General features: G+C 18.9%; 7 protein-coding genes across 7 annotated transcripts in view; 4 read left to right on the top strand and 3 right to left on the bottom strand.

Moving 5' to 3' along the window:
- Positions 1-665: 665 nt before the first annotated feature.
- PF3D7_1212900 (bromodomain protein 2, putative) lies at positions 666-3,932 on the top strand (the record flags this gene model as incomplete). Its single annotated transcript, XM_001350500.1, has 1 exon — positions 666-3,932. The coding sequence occupies one exon, from the start codon at positions 666-668 to the stop codon at positions 3,930-3,932; it is 3,267 nt and encodes a 1,088-aa protein (XP_001350536.1).
- A 1,637-nt stretch (positions 3,933-5,569) lies between these two features.
- Positions 5,570-6,535, bottom strand: PF3D7_1212800 (succinate dehydrogenase [ubiquinone] iron-sulfur subunit, mitochondrial; the record flags this gene model as incomplete). The annotated part of the gene is made up of 1 exon (XM_001350499.1): positions 5,570-6,535. The coding sequence occupies one exon, from the start codon at positions 6,533-6,535 to the stop codon at positions 5,570-5,572; it is 966 nt and encodes a 321-aa protein (XP_001350535.1).
- Positions 6,536-10,320: 3,785 nt separating this feature from the next.
- On the top strand, positions 10,321-14,454 carry PF3D7_1212700 (eukaryotic translation initiation factor 3 subunit A, putative; the record flags this gene model as incomplete). The annotated part of the gene is made up of 1 exon (XM_001350498.1): positions 10,321-14,454. The coding sequence occupies one exon, from the start codon at positions 10,321-10,323 to the stop codon at positions 14,452-14,454; it is 4,134 nt and encodes a 1,377-aa protein (XP_001350534.1).
- A 1,284-nt stretch (positions 14,455-15,738) lies between these two features.
- On the top strand, positions 15,739-16,681 carry PF3D7_1212600.1 (SND2 domain-containing protein, putative; the record flags this gene model as incomplete). Its single annotated transcript, XM_002585434.1, has 4 exons — positions 15,739-15,822; positions 16,041-16,183; positions 16,354-16,501; positions 16,601-16,681. The coding sequence occupies 4 exons, from the start codon at positions 15,739-15,741 to the stop codon at positions 16,679-16,681; spliced, it is 456 nt and encodes a 151-aa protein (XP_002585480.1).
- Positions 16,682-18,647: 1,966 nt separating this feature from the next.
- On the top strand, positions 18,648-20,399 carry PF3D7_1212500 (glycerol-3-phosphate 1-O-acyltransferase; the record flags this gene model as incomplete). Its single annotated transcript, XM_001350497.1, has 1 exon — positions 18,648-20,399. The coding sequence occupies one exon, from the start codon at positions 18,648-18,650 to the stop codon at positions 20,397-20,399; it is 1,752 nt and encodes a 583-aa protein (XP_001350533.1).
- A 1,191-nt stretch (positions 20,400-21,590) lies between these two features.
- PF3D7_1212400 (tetratricopeptide repeat protein, putative) lies at positions 21,591-22,613 on the bottom strand (the record flags this gene model as incomplete). Its single annotated transcript, XM_001350496.1, has 1 exon — positions 21,591-22,613. The coding sequence occupies one exon, from the start codon at positions 22,611-22,613 to the stop codon at positions 21,591-21,593; it is 1,023 nt and encodes a 340-aa protein (XP_001350532.1).
- Positions 22,614-23,968: 1,355 nt separating this feature from the next.
- Positions 23,969-25,000, bottom strand: part of PF3D7_1212300 (WD repeat-containing protein, putative) — a gene marked incomplete at both ends in the record, with an annotated part of 5,015 nt that continues 3,983 nt past the window's right edge. The window contains 4 exons of the mRNA XM_001350495.2: positions 23,969-24,128; positions 24,277-24,417; positions 24,515-24,749; positions 24,845-25,000. The exon at positions 24,845-25,000 is cut by the window's right edge and continues 2,046 nt beyond it. Of these exons, the coding sequence (XP_001350531.2) occupies positions 23,969-24,128; positions 24,277-24,417; positions 24,515-24,749; positions 24,845-25,000 (692 nt within the window). The remainder of the gene's footprint in view (positions 24,129-24,276; positions 24,418-24,514; positions 24,750-24,844) is intronic.

Genomic DNA, 25,000 nt, shown 5'->3' with positions numbered 1-25,000 from the left:
AAAAGTATACATTGTGAAATACAACACAAAAAAAAAGGAAAAAAAAAAGAAAAAAAAAAAAAATCATAAAATGAAGTATAAAAAAATAATATAAAAATGAAAAATTTAATAAATTCATGATATATATATATATATAAATATATATACAATATTCATAAATATAATTTTTTTTTAAACAAAAAAAAAAAAAAAAAAAAAAAAAAAGACATTTTGTTATAAGCAAATTTGAGTAATTATATAAAATAAGGAAAAAAGGATAAAAAGTGAGATATGGTAAAAATATATATATATATATTATTATTATGAATATAAAATGCATATGTAATATAAACATACAATAATAATATTAATAAAAGTACATGTGTAATATATATATATATGTATATTTTTATGAATAATGAGATGAATTTTTATGAAGAGAATAATAACATAAATAATTCCTTGAATAATGTAAATAATTATATATATAAAAATAATTGTAATATAGCATTATATATAATAATCAAGTTAACGTACAAAATCATCTATAGAATGATGATGCAAATATATGAAAGAGTATAATAAATCATAATAAATTGAATTATATATATCATTGAATAATAATACAGATGTCTAAATGCAGCGGATAGATTGAAAAGTATAATAGTGATATAATAAAAATAAATATGAATGATTATAATAATATAAATAATCAATTATTAATTGATACTAGTAGTGGTATGGAACATATCACTATAGAAAATAATAATAATTGCATAATAAATAATATAGATAATATTGATTATAATAATAAGACAACGAATCATATTATTAAGAATAATGATTCAATAATATCGTATAAGAATAATAATATGAGTTCAATAAATAATTTAATAGATATAGATAATAATGGAACAAGTATAAATAATGAGTTCCAACAAAAAAATTATAATAATAATAATATAATAAGTGATAATAAAAATATGAACTATTTCAGTTCGTTTTCTAATGAAAATACTATTGATGATAATGGTAATGATACAAATTATATGAATTATGATGATAATATGAACAACAGTGAATATACAAATAATCATAATAATAATCATAATAATAATCATAATAATATTAATAGTAATGATCATAATGATGATAATTTAAAAAACAATAATCAATGTAATAGCATGAATATAACAGATGAATATATGAGCGATAATAATATATCAAAAAATAATTCAACAAGTAATATATTAGAATATCATATAAATGATAATAACAATAATAATAATATAAATTTTATTAAAAAGGAAGAAATAATAAAAAATATGGATGATTTATTTATAAAAAATGTTAATGATATAAGAAGTTTTGAAAGAGGTATACTAAATTTAACACAAGAAGAATTTATTTATATATCAAATAAAATTCATTTTTTAGGATTTCGATTTATTGAAATTCCATGTGTTAAAACAAAAAATGAAAAAAGAAATACATACACAGCTATATCAAAAAGGCATTTAAATGAAATTAAAAATCTAAGTTGTTCATTGTCTAATAGTATATATGATGCAGGCAAAAGAAAATCAAAAAAAACATTTGATCCCTTTTATTCAAAGGCAGAATTCGATTCAAAAGGGACCTATGCACAGCATGATCAAAAGGATACAAAAGATACAAACAAAAAAAAAGCACAAACTAATAATAATGTTAATAATAATAATAATAATGATTATGTTAATGAAAAGGACATAAAAAATGCTAATATAAAAGAGGAAAGTCATAATTTAAATAGTACCAAAGGAAATAATAAAGGTACGAATAATACGTACCATAATAATAATTCAATCAAATCACAACAAGAAAGTGATAAATTGACAAGTACGAGTAAAGGAGTAAAAAGATCGGCTAGTAACAAATTTGACGATTTTGATAATAAACATAATAATAAAAATGTACATGGTGGTAGTACTAATTTGGGGACAAATAATTCAACTCCTACACATAATAATAGTAATACTGGAAAAGGAAAAGGTTCTAAAAATACTAATTCAAATAATAAAAAGATTAATGAAAAGGAATCGATGAAAAAAAGACAAAAAACCAATAGTTATAATGAAGATAATCTAATGGATGAATATGAACAACATAAAAAAACGTATAAAAAAAAAATTTATCGAACAAAAAATCCATGGAAAAATTATTGTTTTAAAATATTACATAAATTAAAAAAGAAAGAAATAGCTTGTTGGTTTTTAAAACCAGTAAATCCGGAACTAGATGGAATACCAAATTATTTTAATGTTATAAAAAATCCTATGGATTTTGAAACCATCGAAAATAAATTAATAAATAATAAATATAATAATCCTTTTGAATGGCAACATGATGTAAGACAAATATTTTTTAATGCATTCACATATCATAAAGTTAAAAATTGTGTATGGAATGATGCATATAAGTTAGCAAAAGAATTTGATAAATTAATAAAACAAGGAAATGATGTAAAAAATATATTAAAGGATTGTACAAAGAATATTAATTCTGTTTATTTTAATATGAAACAATATAATGATTTAATAGAGCACACGAATAACACTAATAATATAATAAATCATAATAATATTAGCAAAACTATAACAAACACAAGTAGTGATGATCATAGTGGCTCTTTGTCTTCTTCAAGTAGTAGTAGTAGTAGTATTAGTAGTAGTAATTATGATGATGAAGCTTATGATAATGTAAGTAGTGTAAATTATAATAAGCGAGATAGTCAAATGCATAAAAATGTACATGGCAAAAAGTCAAGTATGTATATGACTAGTGCTTCTACAAATACATTGAAAAATAATTTAAATTCAAATCAAATATATTTCCCACATGGAAAAAATAAAAAGAATGAAAAAATGAATAAATCAAGTAAATATAGTATAAATAATAATAATAATAATAATAATATATCTAACAAAAAAAATATAAGAGATAATATAAAGAACAAAAAGGATGTTAATTCAAATACATTGGATGATGATGATTTTGAGCCTCCAAATGTAGGAACTATACCTGAACCACCTGGTATTCAAAAAATTGGTATTAATGATAAAGGATTAAATAATTATCAAGTTAATTTATTATTTAAAAATTTTAAAAGATTAGCACCAAACCAAAGAAAAGCTGCTCTAGAAATTATTCAAGATGATTTAGGTATACTTGCAGAAAATCATATGTTTGATAGATTCTTTACTTTTGATACTGATTTATTATCTATCGAAAAGCAAAAAAGAATCTTTTTATATATTAATCATATGGGAAGAATTAATTTAGAACATTATAAGTCATCTTTAATTAGTGCAAACAAAGTGAATAATTCTAGTTTTTCTAAAGGAAAAATGGGTCAAAAAATTGTTCATAATAAAAGTTTTATAAAACATGGTAGTAATAATAGTAATATTAATGCACATTATGAAAAGCGTAGGACTAATCGATATGTATCTTCATCATCCAACTCATCTGATTCTTCTACATCTAACTCATCTGATTCATCAAGTTTTTCAACATCTAGTGATGATTCAGATTCTGATAGTGATTCAGATATGGATTCAGATTCATATGATAAGAAAAGAAAAATTAAAAGACCATTCCCAAATGATAAAAAAAAAGAATTGTCAAATAAATTTCTAGAAGCCAATAGAAGAAAAACATTACCTCAATATAAACCTGTCAATGAAAATAGAAAAAGCTTACAAATAAGAGATGATGTCATGGGTATGCATGCGGATTTTTTAGGATCAATGGATTCACCAAGAAATACGAAAAACAAACATAGAGCATCTGTAAGTGCATGGCCTGAATGGAAAGGACAAGTAATACAACAAGCTATTTTAACTCAACACAAAACTAATGTACCTATAAATAAAAAAGAATTGATAGCCGAAGGTTATGACGCTAAAATATAAAACAATAATAATAATGAAATAATATATATATATATATATATATATGGATATATCTGTTACATTACTTTATAAGTAATATAACAGTATTATATTTATAAAAATTTTTATGTTCTAATTAAAGCCATTGAAGTGATTGAAAATTGGATAACGTAGGACGACAGCATTTATAATATTATTAAATTATAATAATTAATGAAAAAAAATAATAATTGAAATAATCTCAAAATAATATTTTATATTTTTAAATTATATCAATATTTCTAATCATTGTAGTTATTTATATTTAACTTGATTATATTTTAAATATTTATAAAATATATATATACATATATGTTGTATATATTTATGTTTGTATGTATAGTTATTATTATTTATTCATTCTATATTATTTATATTATATTATTTTATATAACATTAAAATAAAAGTACTTAATAATATTAAGTACAAGCTTATATAAAACTGCATTTATATATATTTATTTATACATACATTTTAATTATTTTTTTTATTTTATTTTTTTTTTTTTTTCATTTTTTTTTTTTTTATGGATGTGTTTTATACTCATCTTTAATTTGATATTTTTTTATATTATTTTTATTTTTTTTTTTTTTTTATAATAATAGAAGAATATGTTTATGCATATATAAGGTATTCATTTTTATATTATTATTTTTTTTTTTTTTTACATATGAATGAAAACTTTTATTAATTTGATTCATTATTTATAGAATAAAGGCGAACATAAATTTATAAGAAAACCTAAATATTTTTATTTAAAAGAAATAATCTTTTTTTTTTTTTTAAATGTGTCAAAAATTCTAGAAAGGTAGGATTCTATATAATTATCGTAGGGGTTCCTTTTTTTATTTTTGGTTCTTGTAATAAATTTGTATTGAAAAATATTGAATGTTATAATTTTTTTTTTTTTTTTTTATGATTTGTTATAAATAAATAAATAAATATAAATATATAAAAATATATATATATAAATATATATATATATATATATATATATATATATATATATATATATGTGAGATGTATATTTGGGGTATATATTATTCGGTGTGAATATATACCAATACAAATTTTAAGCTTCAAATAGAAACAAATATTATGAGAATGATAAAAAAGTAAGGTTTATGTAATGCATATATAAATAAATAAATAAATATATATATAATAATAATAATAATAATAATAATAATAATAATAATAGTAATGAATTTTTTTTGTGATGAACGAAAAAAATGAATAAAACAAAGTTGATTAATAATTGTTATGAGACTAGAAAAAATATAAAGTGTATATACGTGTGAAATCACATAATAAAACAATAAACTAAAACAGTAATAATATATTAGAAATATATTAAAAAGTGGTATAAATATATGTACATATTACGTAATAATAATTGTTTTTTTTTTATTTATTTATTTATTTATTTATTTATTTTATTATATGAAATGTAGTTTTAAGGTACAAAACAATATACACTAAAAATATATATGTTGTAATAACTTCACATATGATACTTGTTTAAAAATATACATATGTATACATATATATATATATATATATATATATATATATATATATTTATTTATTAATTTTTTTTTTTTTTTTGTGTGTGTGTTCATTTTGTTTTTTCCATTTTACTTTTTATGTATTGAGAATGTTCTTTAATGGTATCTTCGGAGAAATTTTCTTGAACTAAATTTTTCATATCTTTTATAGCTTTGGCTGGATCTAAACCTTTTGGACAACACATAGTACAATTCATAATACCATGGCATCTATATAATTTCATAGTGTCATTAACTTCCATTAATCTTTCTTTTGTATATTCATCTCTACTATCTACAATCCACCTATATGCTTGCATTAAGGTGGCTGGTCCTAAATAATATTCTGGATTCCACCAATAAGATGGGCATGATGTTGAACATGAAGCACACATAATACATTCATAAAGTCCATCCAATTTTTTCCTATCTTCAATAGATTGATAAAATTCCTTTTGTCCTTTTTCTTTTTTCGTCTTTCTTTTTAACCATGGATCAATAGATTTATATTGATTATAAAAGTTGGTTAAATCAGGTACTAAATCTTTCATTACATATAAATTTGGTAATGGTTGTATTTCAGTAATTTCTTTTTTATCTCTATTAACTTCAGTTAAACAAGCCAAACCATTTTTTCCATTAATATTCATAGCACAACTTCCACATATACCTTCTCTACAACTTCTTCTAAAGGATAATGTTGAATCAATTTCATCTTTTATTTTTATTAAAACATCTAAAACCATAGGACCACAATTATCTATATCAACTTCAAATGTCTCCATTTGTGGTCTTTTCTTATTTGTTGGGTTGTAACGAAATATGGAGAATTTTTTTTTTCTTTTTACCACTTCTCCATTTACTTTATTAATTTGTTCAACTTGTTTTTTCATTTCAAATTCTTTATTTATAGATCCATTGTTAAAACGTTTTTGTATATACGTATATGCTTGTATGATATCGTTACGGGACTTGTTATTGCATAATTTTTTATTTAATATATTCATAACTCCTTTTAATTCATATTTTTTTAACATTTTTCTTATTAATAATAAACAAAATTTAATTAAATATGCAAATGACAAATGGATATTATTAAAAAAAAAAATATATATAAATTTTAAATGTCCCAAAAAAATTATTCATATATTATACATACATATATATAAACATATAACGAATGAAAAGATTATGCAAATGTATATTATATATATATATATAGAACAAATAACATTGCAAACTGAAAAAAATGAAAAATTTATATATTTTTTAAATATTATAAAAAAAAAAAAGAATATACTGAAAAGTCATATTTATATAAAAGAATTGTCATTATATAAGAAATATCTTAAACGTGAATATAATAATAATGTTTTTTCATTTTTTTTGCATGATCACATTTTAATAATATATGTATCATACATATATATATATATATATATATATATATATATATATATATTTTTATTTGTTTTATTTTCATGTCATTTTTGAAAAAGTAATCCATTAAAAAAATGAAAAAGAAAAATTATTTTCTATAAAAATTATTTGCATATTTTATAATTTTACACACCATATAAAATAATTCCTTGTTTAAAATTTTATTATTATTTATTCTTCAATTGTATAAAAAAAAAAACAAATGAAAAATATATATTTTAAATGTGTCCATATTGTAATAAATTTATGTATATATTGAATGTAAATGTAAATATAAATAAATAAATAAATAAATATATATATATTATATATATATATTATAATATATTAATTTTTTTTTTTTTTTTTTTTTTTTTTTTTTTTTTTTTTTTTTTTCCTTAATATGTGTTATTTTTACTCTTGGTAAAATTAAAATTTCGATTCAAATATAAAAATAAAAATATATGTTTTTACTATTACAAATATAACATTTGTCCTATTTATTTTTTTGGTCTCTTTTAATATTAAATAAAGATAATTTTAAACCAACTTATTTGTATGTCTTAAATAATACAGTTATATATATATATATATATATATATATATATATATTTCACATATGACTGTATAAATATAATATATATTTTGCACTATGGAGTGTTTCATATTATATTACATTACATAACATTTTGTTATTTATTTGTAATGTTTATTAACATATATTTTTATATATCAGTAAAATGAAGGACAAATTATACATATATATATATATATATATATATGTATGTATTTATTTTATTTAACAACTTTGTAAGTTTTTCATTTTAAGGGAATATAAAAAATGAATGTACCTATGTGACACAAAATAAGTTTTACTTTATATATTATATTTCATTGTAATTTGTACCAGTTTCTATTTATTTTTAATATAAATATATTTATATATATATATATATATATATATATATATTTAATTTTTAACATATAATGAGATGTATTCATATTTATTCATTTATTTATTTATATAGAAGTATACAACCTTAAGAGATATATACATATATTTATTATTTTTGCATATTATTAAAAATTGAACCCTTTTTTATAAAATGTTTATAAATGCTTTAAGAAAAAAAAAAAACAAAAAACATGGTTAATAATTAATTTTCATATTTTCTTTAAATTAATCCAACAATTAAAAATGTGTTGATAAAAAAAAAAAAAAAAAAAAAAAAAAAAGAGTTAACCAAAACATGATATAATTTTATTATATAATTCAAATTATTAATGTTTATTTTTTTTACTTTATTGTAAAATTTAAGTATTCAAAAAAAAAAAAAATTTTGTTCTATATTAAATTGTAACCCCTAATGAAACTGAAAGGGGGAAATATATTTTTTTTTTTTTTTAAATATAAAAATATTTAAAATATTTAATATATTTAAACAATGAAAGTAAAAAGTTGATATATAATAAATATTTTTAATAATAAAAATATTACAACAGAAATAAATATAATAAATAATAAATTATATTTGTAAATATATGGGACATACACTAATTTTTTTTTTTTTTTAAAAGATACGTTATAATATATATACAGTACATATATAAAATAATATATATATATATATATATATATATTTTATATATATAATAATATATGTTTATATCTTCACAGAAAAAATATATATTTAGTTTATATTATTTAAAATATATGTGCATACTTTATTCTGTGGTTTTTTTTTTTTTTTTTCTGAATAAATCTTTTGTAGATTTATAATTATATTTATATATAAATATATAATATATATCTATTTTAAATAAAAAATAAATTTTTTGTCATTTATTGTTATTTTATAATATATATATATAATATAATATATGTATAAATATGATTATATTAATTTAATGTTCACATTTTATTATGTACCTTTCATCTATAATAAATAATAGTATATATATATTTATAAATAATTTTTTTATTGGTACAAGCATTTTGTGAATATATTATATTATTTATATAATGTATATTTTATATATATATTATATAAATATAATATCTATATAAAATATATAAATAAAATTATATTAAAGAAAACTAAAATATAATAATATATAATTGTTATTTATATATACATAAGTATATATAATATAATATAATATAATATTATAATATATATATATATTTATTTTATTTACATACATATATATTAAATAAATAATAAAAAAAACAAAGTAAAGGATTAATTATATAATATATAATAATATATATATAATAAAATATTGATGTATTTTTTTATATCCACTTCAATATATGTACATAATATATATATAATATATTTTACAATAATTAAGAAATAATACTAAAGATAAATTATATATATTATAATATATTATATATATATATATATATATATATATATTTTTTTATATTTAATTTTTTTTTTATTTATAATTTAAATATGTAAAATTATAAATATAAGGCCCAAAAAAAAAAAAAAAAAAAAAAAAAAAAAAAAGAAAGGAGAAAAAGAAAAATATAACATAAATCCATTTTTAATATTTATATATATTATATATTATTTATGTTAAGAAAGAAAAATATAATATATATAATATATATATTTAATTATGGAAAACACAAAAAAAGGAAAAAATATTAAGAATGTAAAACAATATATTTAATAATATTTATATATATATATATATATTTAATACCAATTTGTTTTTCACATTTTTATAATTAACAAAAATATGTAGAATTAACAAAAATGATTATTGGTTAATAAATGTGATATATATATATATATATATATATATATAATATATATATTTATATAGTTTTATTTATTAATATTTACAAATTTTTTATATATATTTTAAAGAATGTACTCTGATATATATATATATATATATATTTTTTTTTTTTTTATTTTATCCCTAGATAATAACAAAAATTATTAATAGAATAAATATATATATATATATTAGAATCGTTTATATATGAATGAATGTATCATCATTTTTAAGATAGTATAAAATATATATATATATATATATATATATATTTATGTTATTTTATTTGTGAAGGTTTATTATTTTTTTTAATATAATTTCTTATGTATGTTTTATTTTTTTTTATAAAGGAACTTTTGAAAGAATAATATATATATATATATATATATATGTCATTTTATTGAGTTTCCTTTGTAGTATACCTACTATGTATATATATGTTAAATAAAAAACAAAGAATATAATTTTTTTTTCATTTTGGAAAATATAATTTGTACAAAATAAAAACATAAATATATATATATATATATATATATATATATATATATGTATGTATGTATTAATATTATAATTTTATGTATAAGGCTATATATTAATTGTTAAGAAGATGCAAACGTTTCAGAAACCAGAGAATGCTCTTAAGAGAGCAGAAGAATTACAATTTATTGGTCAGAATGAAGATGCTTTACAAATACTTCACAGTGCTATTGGACATAGGACATTTCGTTTACAAGGATGGCATATATTACAAGAACAGATTATGTTAAGATATATTGAATTTTGTTTGTATTTAGAAAAGTTAAGTTTAGTTAAGGATGGTTTACATCAGTATAGAATAATTTGTCAACATGGAAATATTGCTTCTTTAGGTAAAGTTATTACAGATTTTAGGGATAAAGCTGAAGAGAAGGTGAGATTAGCGAAAGAAAATGTTGTTTTAAATAAAGAGAAAATTGAACAAGAAGAAAGTAATGTAGATGTGACAGAAAAAATATTAATGGCTTCTTTAGATATCGAAATAACAGGAAAACATGAACGAAAATTACAAAATGCATATAGAATTTGTATGGAAACATATAAAATGATTTTAGAAATTTTAAGAGCTACTCCTAAATTAGAAAAAGCTTATCATGAAACTGCGAAGAAAGCTATTCTTTTTTGTAAAGAAAATAAGAGAGTAACTGAATTTAAAAAATTAAGTGACCTATTAAGAAATCACTATAATTTAATTCTTAGAGGAAAACACAAACCTGAATATCAATCCTTATTAAAAATTGAATATCATCTAGAAACCAAAATTATTCAATTAGAAGCTGCTTGTGAATTGGCTATGTGGAAAGAAGCTTCCAATATTGCTGAGGATATTTACAACTTAAATATGCATGATTATTTTTACAAATCATTAAAATCGAATATTATGATGGAACCTGAACTTGTTTCTGTTATTGACACAGTAAAGTCAGGTGACAAAAATGAAGAGGAAAAAAATAAAGTAAATGATGTGGACGCAGATGCAAAAGCAAAAGAAGATATTTTAAAAGGTGTCGAACAACAGGACAATAATGTAGAAAATAATAACAACAACAATAATAATAATAATGACAATAATAATAACAATAACAATAATAATAACAATAATAACAATAATAATAAGGAGGATGAAGAAGATGGAAAAATACAAAGTGGAGATACAATAACCAAAACGACAGATGGGAATGTTGGTACTGGTCATAACACTTCTCATTCATTAAATCAATCTAAAGAAAAATTACGAAATTGGATAGCTATATTTTATGAAAAGATGGCAGATATATTATTCGTTTATGAAAGTGAATTATTTCATGGATTAGCTTGGTTAAAATACTGTTTTCATATATTAAATTTTAAAAGAAATATGACAGAAAAAGAAAAAACGTATATTTGTAATAAAGCTGTTTTAGCTGTATTATCAATACCTGTTATTGGAAATAAAAAAAAAAGTGAAGATTTTACGAAACAATTTGAAGCACATAAAAAAATGTCGCAACTTTTAGGACATACTAGTGTACCAGTAAAAGAATCCTTAAAGAATGCATTAAGAATAAGAAATATTTTAAATTATGCTGATGAAAATATACAGAAATTATATTCATTGTTAGAAAATCAATTTACACCATTAAGTTTGTGTTTAGAATGCGAAGTATTATTAAAAGAATTGGAAAATACAGAATACGCTATATATACTAAAAAAATTAAGGAAGTAATTTTTCATAAACTTATATTACAATTATCTAGAGTATATAGCTATATTTCGATTGATTATTTTATTGAAAATATATGTCCAGATCATTTTATGTCATGGAATGAAGCAGAAAAAATGTTAGTCGATTTAGTATACCAAAGGGAATTAGAAATGAAAATTGATTTAACCATGAGAGCTATCCATTTTGGAGATAAACAAGTTTTAAATAGCAGTGTGATGATTAAAGATTCTCTTATTAATATGTATAATGATCTTCAAAATGGACTAAAAATGATTAATGAAACGATAGCTATAGAAAATGAAGTAGAAAATTTAACCATGTCAACTTTGACATATGAAGAAGAATTTGCATACTTAGATAAGAGTAATAAAAATATTAATTATAATACAGCTACTCTTGAGGATATTATTGAAAATGAAGTATTTGAAGAGAAACCTATTGAAAATGAAAAACTATTAAAGAAAATTTACGAAAAGATTGATGAAGAACATCACAAAATACAATTACTAAGTGAAGAACATAATAAGAAGAGAAAAGAATTATTAAAGAAACAAAAGGAATTGGAACAAGCACAACTCAAATTAAAAATGGAAAAGAAATTATTAGAAGAAAAACTTGAAAAAGAGAAAAAAGAAGAATTAGCTAGAAAGGGTGAAAAATTAAGAATCAAAGAAGAAAAGCATAAAAAGAAAACTGAAGCTGCAGAACAAATGTTAAAAGAAATTAAAAAATTATGTTCAACAAATACTACGAAAATATTAATGAAAGGTAAATATATGGATGAAATAACCATTGATGATATATTAAATGGATATGTTGATTTTGATGATATCGAAGAAGCACAAGAAAAATTAAGATTAAATGAAAGAAATGAAATTATTAAAGTCAGAAAAATGGAAGCTAAAAAGGTTGATCATTATTTCAGAGCTGTTAGGCAAGTTGAACTTAGCCATATGAATAGATGGATTGCCCTAGTTTTCCAAGAGGATACCGAAATTTTGTTACAAGAACAAAAAGCTGCTGAAGAAGAACAAAAGGCTGATTTTGAAGCTGCCTTAAAAGAGAAGGAAGAGTATGTGAAATTTTCTATCGATATTGAAGAATTTACCAAAAATGAAATGAAATTAAGAGTTGAAGAATTTGAAAAGAATTTGAAGGCCCAAAAAGAAAGACTATATAATATATTAAAAGAAGAAAAAATTCAAAGAGCAAAAGAAAGAAGAGATCAACATATTAGGAAATTAAAAGCCGAAGAAGAAAGAAAACGAAGGGAAGAGGAGGAAGAAAGATTATTGAAAGAAGAGATGGAAAGAAAGAAAAAAGAAGAAGCTAGAAAGAAACTTGAGGAAATTAGTAAGGCACAAAGAGAAAGAGATTTGGAAATGGACTTACAAATGAAAAGGAAAAAGGAAGAATCCAGAAGAAGTGAAAGGTCTCATAGGAAGTCTTCTATTGATGATGATTTAACGTGGAGAAGAGGTGATAAAGGAGGATCCCAGAATGGAGATGATTCCTATAGAAGACATGATGATCATCATGATGGTACACATAGAGATAGATCTGAAATGAGAGACAGAAGGGATTGGAGTGGCAGAGACCGAGATAGGGACAGAGAAAGAGATCGTGATAGAGATAGAGATAGAGAACATAGGAGGGATAGGGATAGAGATAGAGAAAGGGATCGTGATAGAGACAGAGAAAGAGATAGGGATAGAGATAGAGAAAGAGATCGCGATAGAGATAGAGAACATAGAAGAGATAGGGATAGAGACAGAGAAAGGGATCGTGATAGAGACAGAGAAAGAGATCGCGATAGAGATAGAGAAAGAGATCGCGATAGAGATAGAGAACATAGAAGAGATAGGGATAGAGATAGAGAAAGAGATCGTGATAGGGACAGAGAAAGAGATCGTGATAGAGATAGAGAAAGAGACCGCGATAGGGACAGAGAACGAGATCGTGATAGAGATAGAGAGAGAGAACGAGATCGTGACAGAGATCGAGATAGAGATATTAAAAGAAGTGATAGAGATCATAAAAAAGATAGAGACGACAAATTGGATAGGGATTCAAGAAGACGTGAAAGAAGTGGAAAACCAGAGAATGAGAAAAAAAGAGAAAACGATATTTCAAAGAGAAATGGTACTACTGAGGAAAGGACTAAAAATGCATGGAATTTAAAAGAAGATGATGATTCAAAAGCAAAACACGAAACAAGTGAAGAAAATACAAAAAGTTGGAGAAATAATAATAAAGTAATAGATAATGAAATTGAAAAGGCAGAAAAATATAAAGACGGAGAGAAAAAAGATGGAGAAAAGAATAAAGATGAGAATTCTAGTAAAAATAAAGAAAATGATGAATTAGCTAATGGAAATGAAGAAAATGAGAATGATGAAGTAAAGAAAAATGACGACGAAGAAGCTTCAGATGGAGGAGATTTCACTGTATTTAAGAAAAAAAAAAGAAATATCTTAAGATTCTTTATGAAAGCATAGAAAATAAATATATAAATAAATAAATAAATAAATATATATATATATATATATATATATATATATATATATATATGTTATTTAATGAAACATGTTATTATATATTTATATCTTTTCCCATTTTGAAATGTATTGTCAATAAAATATATTCTTCTATATTGTATTTAAAAATCCCATTAAAAGAAGTATATATTTTTATAGATTTCATAAAATACATGTATACATATATATATATATATATATATATATATATATATGTATTTAATTGTTTCGTAGATAATGTTATTTACGTAAAATATATTTTATTTACATATATATATATATATATATATATATATTAAAAAAATATATATTCAATTATAATTAATATATTTAAAATTTTATTAAAATAAATATAAGTAGAAAAAATAAAAATGTGTATTCTTTTAATGTGCATATTTTTTTATGCTATATAAAATATATATTTAACATATAGTATACCAATATTTTACACCTTTTTTAATACATAAATAAAGAAATAAAATTGAACATTAATATATACTGAATTGTATATTTTTATCCTTTTTTTATAAATTGCATTATATTTAAACTTATATAATAATTTTCATATTATTAGAACACATTAAAAAATATAATATTAAATAAAAGAAATTTATCCTATCATTGAAAATTAGGAATATAAACAATGTTTAAAAAAAATATATACTATATATATATATATATATATATAAGATGATACCTTTTAAATAAAATAAATTAATTTTTATAATTATAATTATCCTTTTAAGAATTGAGAAAATATTATTAATAATACCATATAATAAAGAGAATAATACAAAAAAACTATAATATTTATATATTTATTTAAAGTTTTATAATATATATTATAATTATATATATATATATATATATTATATTATATTATATAATAATATATTTTTTTTTATATATGATTTCTTTTTTCTTTTTGCACTTGAGAATATTGTTTATATCTCGCATTTATTATTATTTTTTTAATACTACTATATACAGTAACAAAAAAAAAAAAAAAAAAAAAAAAAAAAAAAACTTTGAATTAAAAAAAAATATATATCCATAAGTATTTGTAAATTTAATAAAATGAATATAATATTTTAAAATCACATTGACATATAAGCATAATTAGATCTTTATTTCGATTTTTTTTTTTTTTTTTTTGTTTCTTTTTTTTCTGTTTTTTAAGAGAAATTTTAAAAAGTTTCTAAAATTTGTTTTTTTTCCTTTTTTTTTTTTCTCTGAATAGTGAAAATGGCAGGTCAATCTGAGAAGAAACGTTTAAAAAAGGCGAGTACATTTATTATTTATGCCTCAGCATTTTTTAGCATTTTTTCCGTAAGGACATATTAATAATATGAATACAAATAAATAAATAAATAAATAAATAAATATATATATATATATATATATATATATATATATATATATTATATGTGAAATAGAATATCATAAATATTTTCAGCATCTACATAATGTATTTAATCGTTATATATTTAATCCTTGTTATGTATTTTTTTTTTTTTTTTTTTTTTTTTTTTTTTTTTTTTTTGCAGCTTGTTTATATTATCTTTTTATTTTATTTCAGATATAATTTAATTACAAAATATATTTTTGGCTTACATTGTTTATTATTTTTTTGTTATTATTATTGTATAAAAAGTATACACTATGGATTAACGAATGGAATGAATTATACGTAAGATCCTATTTAACATTAAATATATGACGATAGATAAATAATTTTATTATTTTATAGAGATTGAATATAAATGAAGCATCGTTGTAATATGAATATGAACATATAATGTATACTTATATATATTTTATATATGTGTATATTTTCATTTTTTTTTCTTTTTTTTTCAGGTATTACACAGATGTTTTAATATTGTCCTTTTGTATAAATATAGGACTATTTTTTTCTTTTAAATTTTTTTACATATATATAATTATACCATTATATGCGGCTTATCAAATTATTAGTTTTATTTTCAAATACTTTTTGAGCTCACCAGTAATATATACATGAGATTATATATATGTTCCCCCTATTTTATATAACATTGTATTATAATATATATTTATTATTTTGTTTATGTTTTTTTTTTTTTAGTTTGGATCTGCGGAACCATCCAAAAGAATGGAAAAAATGGAAAAGAAAAAGAACAAGGTTGTATATAAGACAGTTTATTAAGAATATAAGATTATTATTATTATTTTATTTTAATTATTTTTATTTTTAATTTCATTTATTTTTATGTTTTTAAATTAAAACTATGACATTATATATATATATATATATATATGTTATATATATATAATTCTTTTTTTTTTAAATACTTTATTGAAACTATATATATCTTTTCTAACATTAATGAATAATGAAATATGAACATATAAAGGCAAAGAAAAAGAAAAAAAAAAAAGGAAATGAAATCAAAAGAAAACAAAAGAAAAAAAAAGAAAAGAAAAGAAAAAAGGGATAAAGTTAAAATAAATTATGAATGTGCGAGCATAATAATTAATATCAAAAATTGTAATTTTTTTTTTTTTTTTTGAATATTCTATTTAAAAAAATATATATATATATATATATATATATATATATATATTAATATTTCATGTTATATTTACACTTTTATAATTTTTACATATATATTAAGATGTGTATTTAAGAATAAAATAATATTTAATATGTTTTTTTCTCTTTTTTTTCTTTTTTTTCTTTTTTTTCTTTTTTTTCTTTTTTTTCTTTTTTTTTTCTTTTTTAATATGGATTATTTTATGTAATCCGTGTGTTGCTATATTTATGATTGTTATAAATATAGGATTTGAAAAAAATAATTCTTTTAATATATATATTATATATATATAATATATGTATCATATTAATATATTTATATTTTAATATATTATATTATAAATTTTATATATATCCTTTTCTGTTTTTTTATTTTCTTTTAGACCAAGTTAATAACAAAATTAAAGAGACTTCAATTTTTTTTTTTTTTTTTTTAATATATTTATGAGACGATTTAAACGAAAAGAAAAAAAAAAAAAAAATTACATATGTATATTTATATATATTTAAAATATTATAATTTCATTACTAGAATATTTACAAATATATGGAAAAGATGTAATCTTTTCTAAATGGATATATTTAGAAAAAAAACTTGTGAGATAATATTTTAAATAGTTAATTTACTTTTTTTTAAAATATAAAAAATTATATATAATATAATATATATTTATGTAAGTACCAGGGCTTAATATATATATATATATATATATATATTATATAAATATATATATTATATTATATTTATATAATATTAAATAAGTATATATAATATATATATATTATGTATACATTTTATTTATTAAATATATATATAAATAATAGTATAATGTTTCATTTTTGTATGCCATTTTTTAAAATTTCATTATAATAATATATTCAAAAGTATAAATTTATATATATATTATATAAAATAAATATATTTTTTTTTTTTACGTATCCATAAAAATATATCTATTTTTTTCAAGTATTTTTCTTTTTTCTTTTAAATACATTATTATATATATATATACATATATTTTTTATATGAAATACTTTTTATTATTTTATTCATTTTTAACTTGATGTATTTTTCTTATATAAATATTAATATTTCTTTTTAAATATTTTATTTCCATAAAATTTTTTGGGTCACATGTATATATAAATAACATATATATTATTATATATATATATATTTTTTTTTCTTTTTATATTTAAATTTTATATTTTATATATATTTATCTCTTTATATATATAGTTTCTATAGGATTTTATTATATAATGAACAAAATATTTTCTTGCTTCTTGCAATATGTTATCATTATAAGATATATAATATGTGACATATATGTTTATAAATAAGAAAAAAAAAAAAAAAGAAAAAAAAAAAAGAAAAAAAAAGAAAAGAAAGAAAGAGAGAAAGAAAGAAAGAAAGAAAACTACAGGATACATACATTTTTTTTTTTTTTTTTTCTTTTTTTTACATTTAAACATTTTATATAATTTTTATATTTTTCCATTGGGGGTACATGTGTTATATTTATTTATTATTTTATATATTTTTTTTTTTTTTGTATATTTAAAAATTTTTTAAATAATGCCAGATTTTTACTTTTTAATAAGATGGTTATGTAAAGTTATAGTAAAATCAGTATTTAGAGATGTGAACGTTATAAATCCAGAAAATGTGCCCTTGTATGGATCTGTTATATTTGTTGGGAATCATAATAATCAGTTTATTGATGCGTGTGTATTGATAGCAAATATTCCTAGACAGGTAAAATTTATTGTTGCTGAGAAATCTATGCGAAGAGCCGTAATTGGAAAATTGGCTAGTGTTATTGGTTGTATTAGTGTGAAGAGACCCCAAGATTTAAAATTTAAAGGTATTGGTCATATATGTTGGAATGAAGGGGATGTAAAAATAACAGGAATAAATACTAGATTTCGATTGGATGTTCAAATTGGTGATAAATTATTAATACAAAATAAAATGTTTCCAGTTGTTAAAATAGAATCAGAAACTGAATTATTAATTCAAGAAGTTATAAATATAGAATGTGAAGATAAAATGAATGGTGTACCATTTAAAATTATACCTAAAATAAATCAAACAGAAGTTTATAATTTAGTTACAAATAGTTTAAAAAATGGTGATACTATTGGTATATTTCCAGAAGGTGGTTCACATGATCGTACTAATTTACTTCCATTAAAACCTGGTGTAGCCATTATGACTTTATGTGCTTTAGCCGATGGTATTGAAGATGTTTCTATTATACCTGTTGGTTTGTCATATTCGAAATTGTATCAATTACAAGGTTGTGCTACATTATTTTATGGTAATGCTATTATAATATCTCAAGATTTATGTAAAGAATATAATAATAATAATAGAGAAGCCATTTCCAAATTATTAAGCAAAATTGAAGAAGGAATGAGAAGTTGTATGCTTACATCAAAAGATCATGAAACAAGTAGATGCATTGAATTGTGTGTAAGTTTATATACACCTGAAAGAATGACTATTTCAAAAAATAAAATATATAATAATTTACAACTATTCTGTAAAATGTTTTGGAAATTTGGTAATTCCAAAGTTATTGAAAATTTATCTTATGAATTAAAATGCTATGAAAAATTATTACAAGCAAATAAAATTAAAGATGATGAAGTTTGGATGCTTAAACAATCTACTTCAGCAGCTACATTAAAATTTATTGAACATATATGTACATTTATTTTCTGTGTTATTTTTGGTATGACCTTTTCATTATTATGGTTACCATTAGTTCTAATTTCTATATATTTAGCTGAAAGACATAGAAAAGCTGCTCTTAGAAATAGTACTATAAAAATACAAGGAGGAGATGTAGTATCAAGTTATAAAGTATTAGTATTAATTGTACTCTTACCAACATTTAATATTGTATATGGATTATTATTTAGTATTTATCTATATCATTCTTGGCTCAAAAGAATTCTATTTGTATTTCTTAGTATGTGTATTTTACCAATATGTTATTATATCAATTTAAATTATGCAGTCCAAATACCTAGCTTGTTAAGACAAATGAAAATATTGTTAAAAGTTATATGTGGAAAAATTAATGTTTGGAGAGATAATGAGAGAGAATTAATAAGTACAAGACACGAATTGCAATTAAAAGTTCGTGATTTAGTTTCAACGTTAGGTCCAGATGTTTCAGATGATTTTCTTGAGCAACTTTATAGAAATATACCTAAATTTGTGGTAGATGTAGATACGAAAAGATTGATAAGAGGAAAGGATGAATTCTTACCAATATTGCAGCGTTCTCAATTAGAATACAAAGAAGAGATATTATAATAATATAATATAATATAATATAATATAATATAATATAATATAATATAATAATAAGATGAATAAAAAAAAAAAAAAAAAAATACGATAAAATAAAAAAAATAAAATGAAAAATAAATTATACAACATAACATAGTAAGGATATGTTAAAAGGATATATATATAATTATAGGAAAGAAAATTATTTTAATGTATATTTTAAATTCCTTTGTGGAAGTATGAATTTGTTCATAATATTTGTATATTTTCATGTGTGCATATAATAATATATGTATGTGCAAATATAAATATTATGTATATATATTTTTTCATTCCTTCATTATTATTATTACTAGTGCATTAATTATATATGTAATATATATATATATATATATGTATTAATTTTATGCCATTTTATATTTATATTCTATGTAGATATGATATTATTTTGTCACTTTCAAATATATACTGTTTATGTTATAATAAACATTATTATTAATATTTCATTGCATTTTTTTTTTTTTTTTTTTTTTTTTTTTTATATACTCTTTTCAAGTAATATATATAAAAATATTTCTATATATACATATATACAAATATATTTCCCTTTTAAAACACTTCATTTGTTTTTTGTTTAATCTTTTTTGTTTTTTGTCCAATTTTTCTACTACCCCATTTTTTATTGTTTATACATATTAATTTGTATATATATTTACATGTATATATACAATTTATCGAAAAGTCAACTTATATATATATATATATATATATATATATATATATATTAAAATATCATTAAAATGAAATATAATTATATTTTCTTATCTCCTTTTAAAAATTGCATCGTTTGAATTATATAATTTTAAATATAAATAACTTATTTTTAAAAATTTTTTTTTTTTTTTTTACTTTATGTAAAAATTAATTAAATTGTTATAATGGAAAAAAAAAAAAATATATATATATTCTCATACATGTGTATAAATTTTAAAATTTGTTAAAATGGTAATATAAATTAAAAGTTGTGTATAGGGCATATTATATGCATACTAAACAATACAAAAAAAATAATAATTAAAATAAATAATAAATAATGATGTAAAATAAAAAACATATACAAATAATATAACCTTATTAATATATATATATATATATATATATATATATTTATGTATGTATATATTTAGAGGCTTCTAAATCTTTTTGTTATTATATTTATCTTTTATGGATCTTACAAAATTTGTCCATTATTGTACCCAAAACCAAATTGTATATTTTCATAAAAAGGGCATAAATAAATATGAATAAGAATTTTAAAGAAGAAGAGATATAAAAAAAAAAAGATTTGGTATTATTATCATCATTTATTAAAGGTTTTTGTTTAAGATTTTGAAAAATATGTTTCATCATATGTTTTTCTTTTTCCAAATGTGTTTGTTTTTTTTTTAAAACTAATTTCAATAAATTAATTAAAGAAGTATCTTTATTAATTTTAATACCTTCATTCAGTACTTTAATAGATTTATCATATTCACCTAACATAAAATAACCTTTAGCTAATCTAAAATATATCTTAATATTATTTTTATCATTTTCTTGTGCTAATAATGAATATTTTACACATTCTGAATATTTATTTATTTTCATATAACCTTGTGCAATGTTACTACAATATGTTGTATGCATCTTCAAAAAGGCTTCTAATCTTTCAGGATTTAATTCATCTCTTTTAGATAAAACATAATTGATTGATCTTAAACCTCGTTCCCATATTTTTAATGCCCCTTCATAATCTCCTTTATTATATTTTTCATTTGCATCATCTTTTGTTTCTTTATCATCATCAGATAATTTTATATCTGTTATATTATTATTCAAATTTTTTTTATTAATATCACAATTTTCTTTATTATTTTTATCATGCATATCTCTTTTTTTATCTACAACTATAGAGTCATTAGTTTCACAATGTATATCATATATATCTTTATTATCGGAAATAACCTTATTATAATTCTTATCATTATTATGTATATTATTAATAACCTTTTCATCTTTTAATATACTATTTTTTGTTAAAAAAGTTTTACAATAATTTATTTCTTCTTTATTTAATGTGATGGTACCTTTCTCTTCATTATCACTATTATCTTTTTGTTTTAGATTGCTGTATTTTTTATTAGATTTCTCAGGACACTCTACACTTTTCAAATGTGTACCTTTCATCTCCGCATTCATTTTATTATATATATATATATATATATATATATATATTATTTTCTTGTTATAATATATACAAAAAAAATTTAAAAATAATATATATATATATATAATATACATATAACACTTATTATTTATTCATGAATCAATTATTTAATCAATTTAAAAAAAAAAAAAAAAAAAAAAAAAAAAAGAAAAAAAAGAAAAAAAAGAAAGAAAGAAAGAAATCAGTTAAAATAAAATTAATTAAACAAATAAATATGAATTATTTTTTCAAAATAATGTAAAAAAAAAAGAAAAAAAGAAAAAATAAAATAAAATAAAATGAAAGGATTAATAAATGTAATATATATAATATATATAATTATATATTTATATATATGCTATTAAAAAAAGAATATATTTTTATATGATTATAAATTATATCAACAACAAATTAACAATATAGTTAATTCCTAAATTGTTTTTTTGTTTGTAAAGAAAAATTACACAAATATAGCAAAATGGGATAATATAAAAATATATATATATATATATATATTATTAAATTCAATGTTTTACATTATTATATATATAATATATACATACATACATACATACCATTTTGTATTAATATTTTTATAGTATATACTATTATAGGGGCTTTATATTTTTATTTAAAAATTGCATTTTTTTAAATTACCATTTTATCATAATTATGAAGTTCAAAAAAAAATAAAAAAAATAAAACCAAAAAATTAAGTTAAATAATAAAAAAAAAAATAAAAATATATATATATATATATATATATATATATATATATATGTATATATATTTATATATTTCCAAATTTATTATGAATTATAATTATTCGAGGAAAAAAGCTTTTCCCTTTATTATTATATTTATGTTGATTTTTAAATAAAAATATTTGTATGATTGGTACTAACAAATATTTGTGTACGATTAAATTATATAATATATATATATAATAGTAATATGTCTAAACAGAAGGAGTAACAATACAAGAATTGTGTCCTTGGTTAAAAATATATAAATATTTTATTGATATATATATATATATATATATATATTTCCAAATTTATTATGAATTATAATTATTCGAGGAAAAAAGCTTTTCCCTTTATTATTATATTTATGTTGATTTTTAAATAAAAATATTTGTATGATTGGTACTAACAAATATTTGTGTACGATTAAATTATATAATATATATATATAATAGTAATATGTCTAAACAGAAGGAGTAACAATACAAGAATTGTGTCCTTGGTTAAAAATATATAAATATTTTATTGATATATATATATATATATTTATGTAGAATAATTTTTTTTTTTATTATGTTTAAAAAAAAATGTTTCTGAACCTTTTAAAAATAATCATAGGTATCCAAATAATTTAAGCAGTTGGTTAATTTCATCTTTTGTTCATATTCGTCTAGTTTTAAGTTAAATAAATTTTTTATTTTCATCATGGAAACATTAGCCAAATTGTCTCCACATAGTAAAATATCTTCTTTATTAAACATCCTTCAAAAAAAAAAAAAAAAAAAAAAAAAAAAAAATATGAACAAATAAATATAAATATGAACAAATAAATATAAATATATATGTTTATATATTATATATTATATATTATTCACATATTTAGATTCATATTGAATAAATATGTCTTTACTTTAAGGTGGTAATTTTGGATGCCTCCAAATTGTTTGGATAAAAAATTATCAAGGGGTCTTTCGAGAAAAAATCAAAGTCCCATAATTCTATTCTTCCATCATCAGAGCAGCAAAAAAAGGAGGTTGAATTGTTTGGTGACCTGAATGTATGATGTTAATAAAATATTATATAAAAAAAAAAAATGTATATACATACATGCATATATATATATATATATATATATACTTTATTTTTACCATATTATGTCATTTATTGAGCTAAAAGCATTTTTTGATTTAAAGGTTGTAATTTGTGTATTACGAAATCTATTCCATAATTTTACTGTACAGTCCTCTCCAGCACTTATAAAAATATCGTGATCAAATTTATTTATTTTAATTCTATTGACAGCCCCAAAATGAGCAATGTAGTAATTTAAATAAGACTTCTGATAGCAGCTATTGCACCTGTAAATTATTCCATTTTTTGTACCTACCATGAAATAAATATTCAAAGGTAAAAAAAATATATATATTATATTATATATATATATATATATATATATATTATTCCATTTTAATTTTTACCTATATAATAGTAGGAATGGGTTGGTTTTATTTTTTTGTCGATTATATTTTTTGTTATATTTTTGTAATGATTCAATAGTTCCTCCTCTTTAGATATATAATTATTGTAATTATCTTTTTCAAGAGGTGTTGTTTTATGGTTTAATTTGTTTTGTG

This window comes from Plasmodium falciparum (assembly GCF_000002765.6).
Source record: "Plasmodium falciparum 3D7 genome assembly, chromosome: 12".
Lineage (NCBI taxonomy): Eukaryota > Apicomplexa > Aconoidasida > Haemosporida > Plasmodiidae > Plasmodium > Plasmodium falciparum.
Note: the sequence above shows the minus strand (reverse complement) of the source record. Positions and strands in the feature narration are given on the sequence as shown.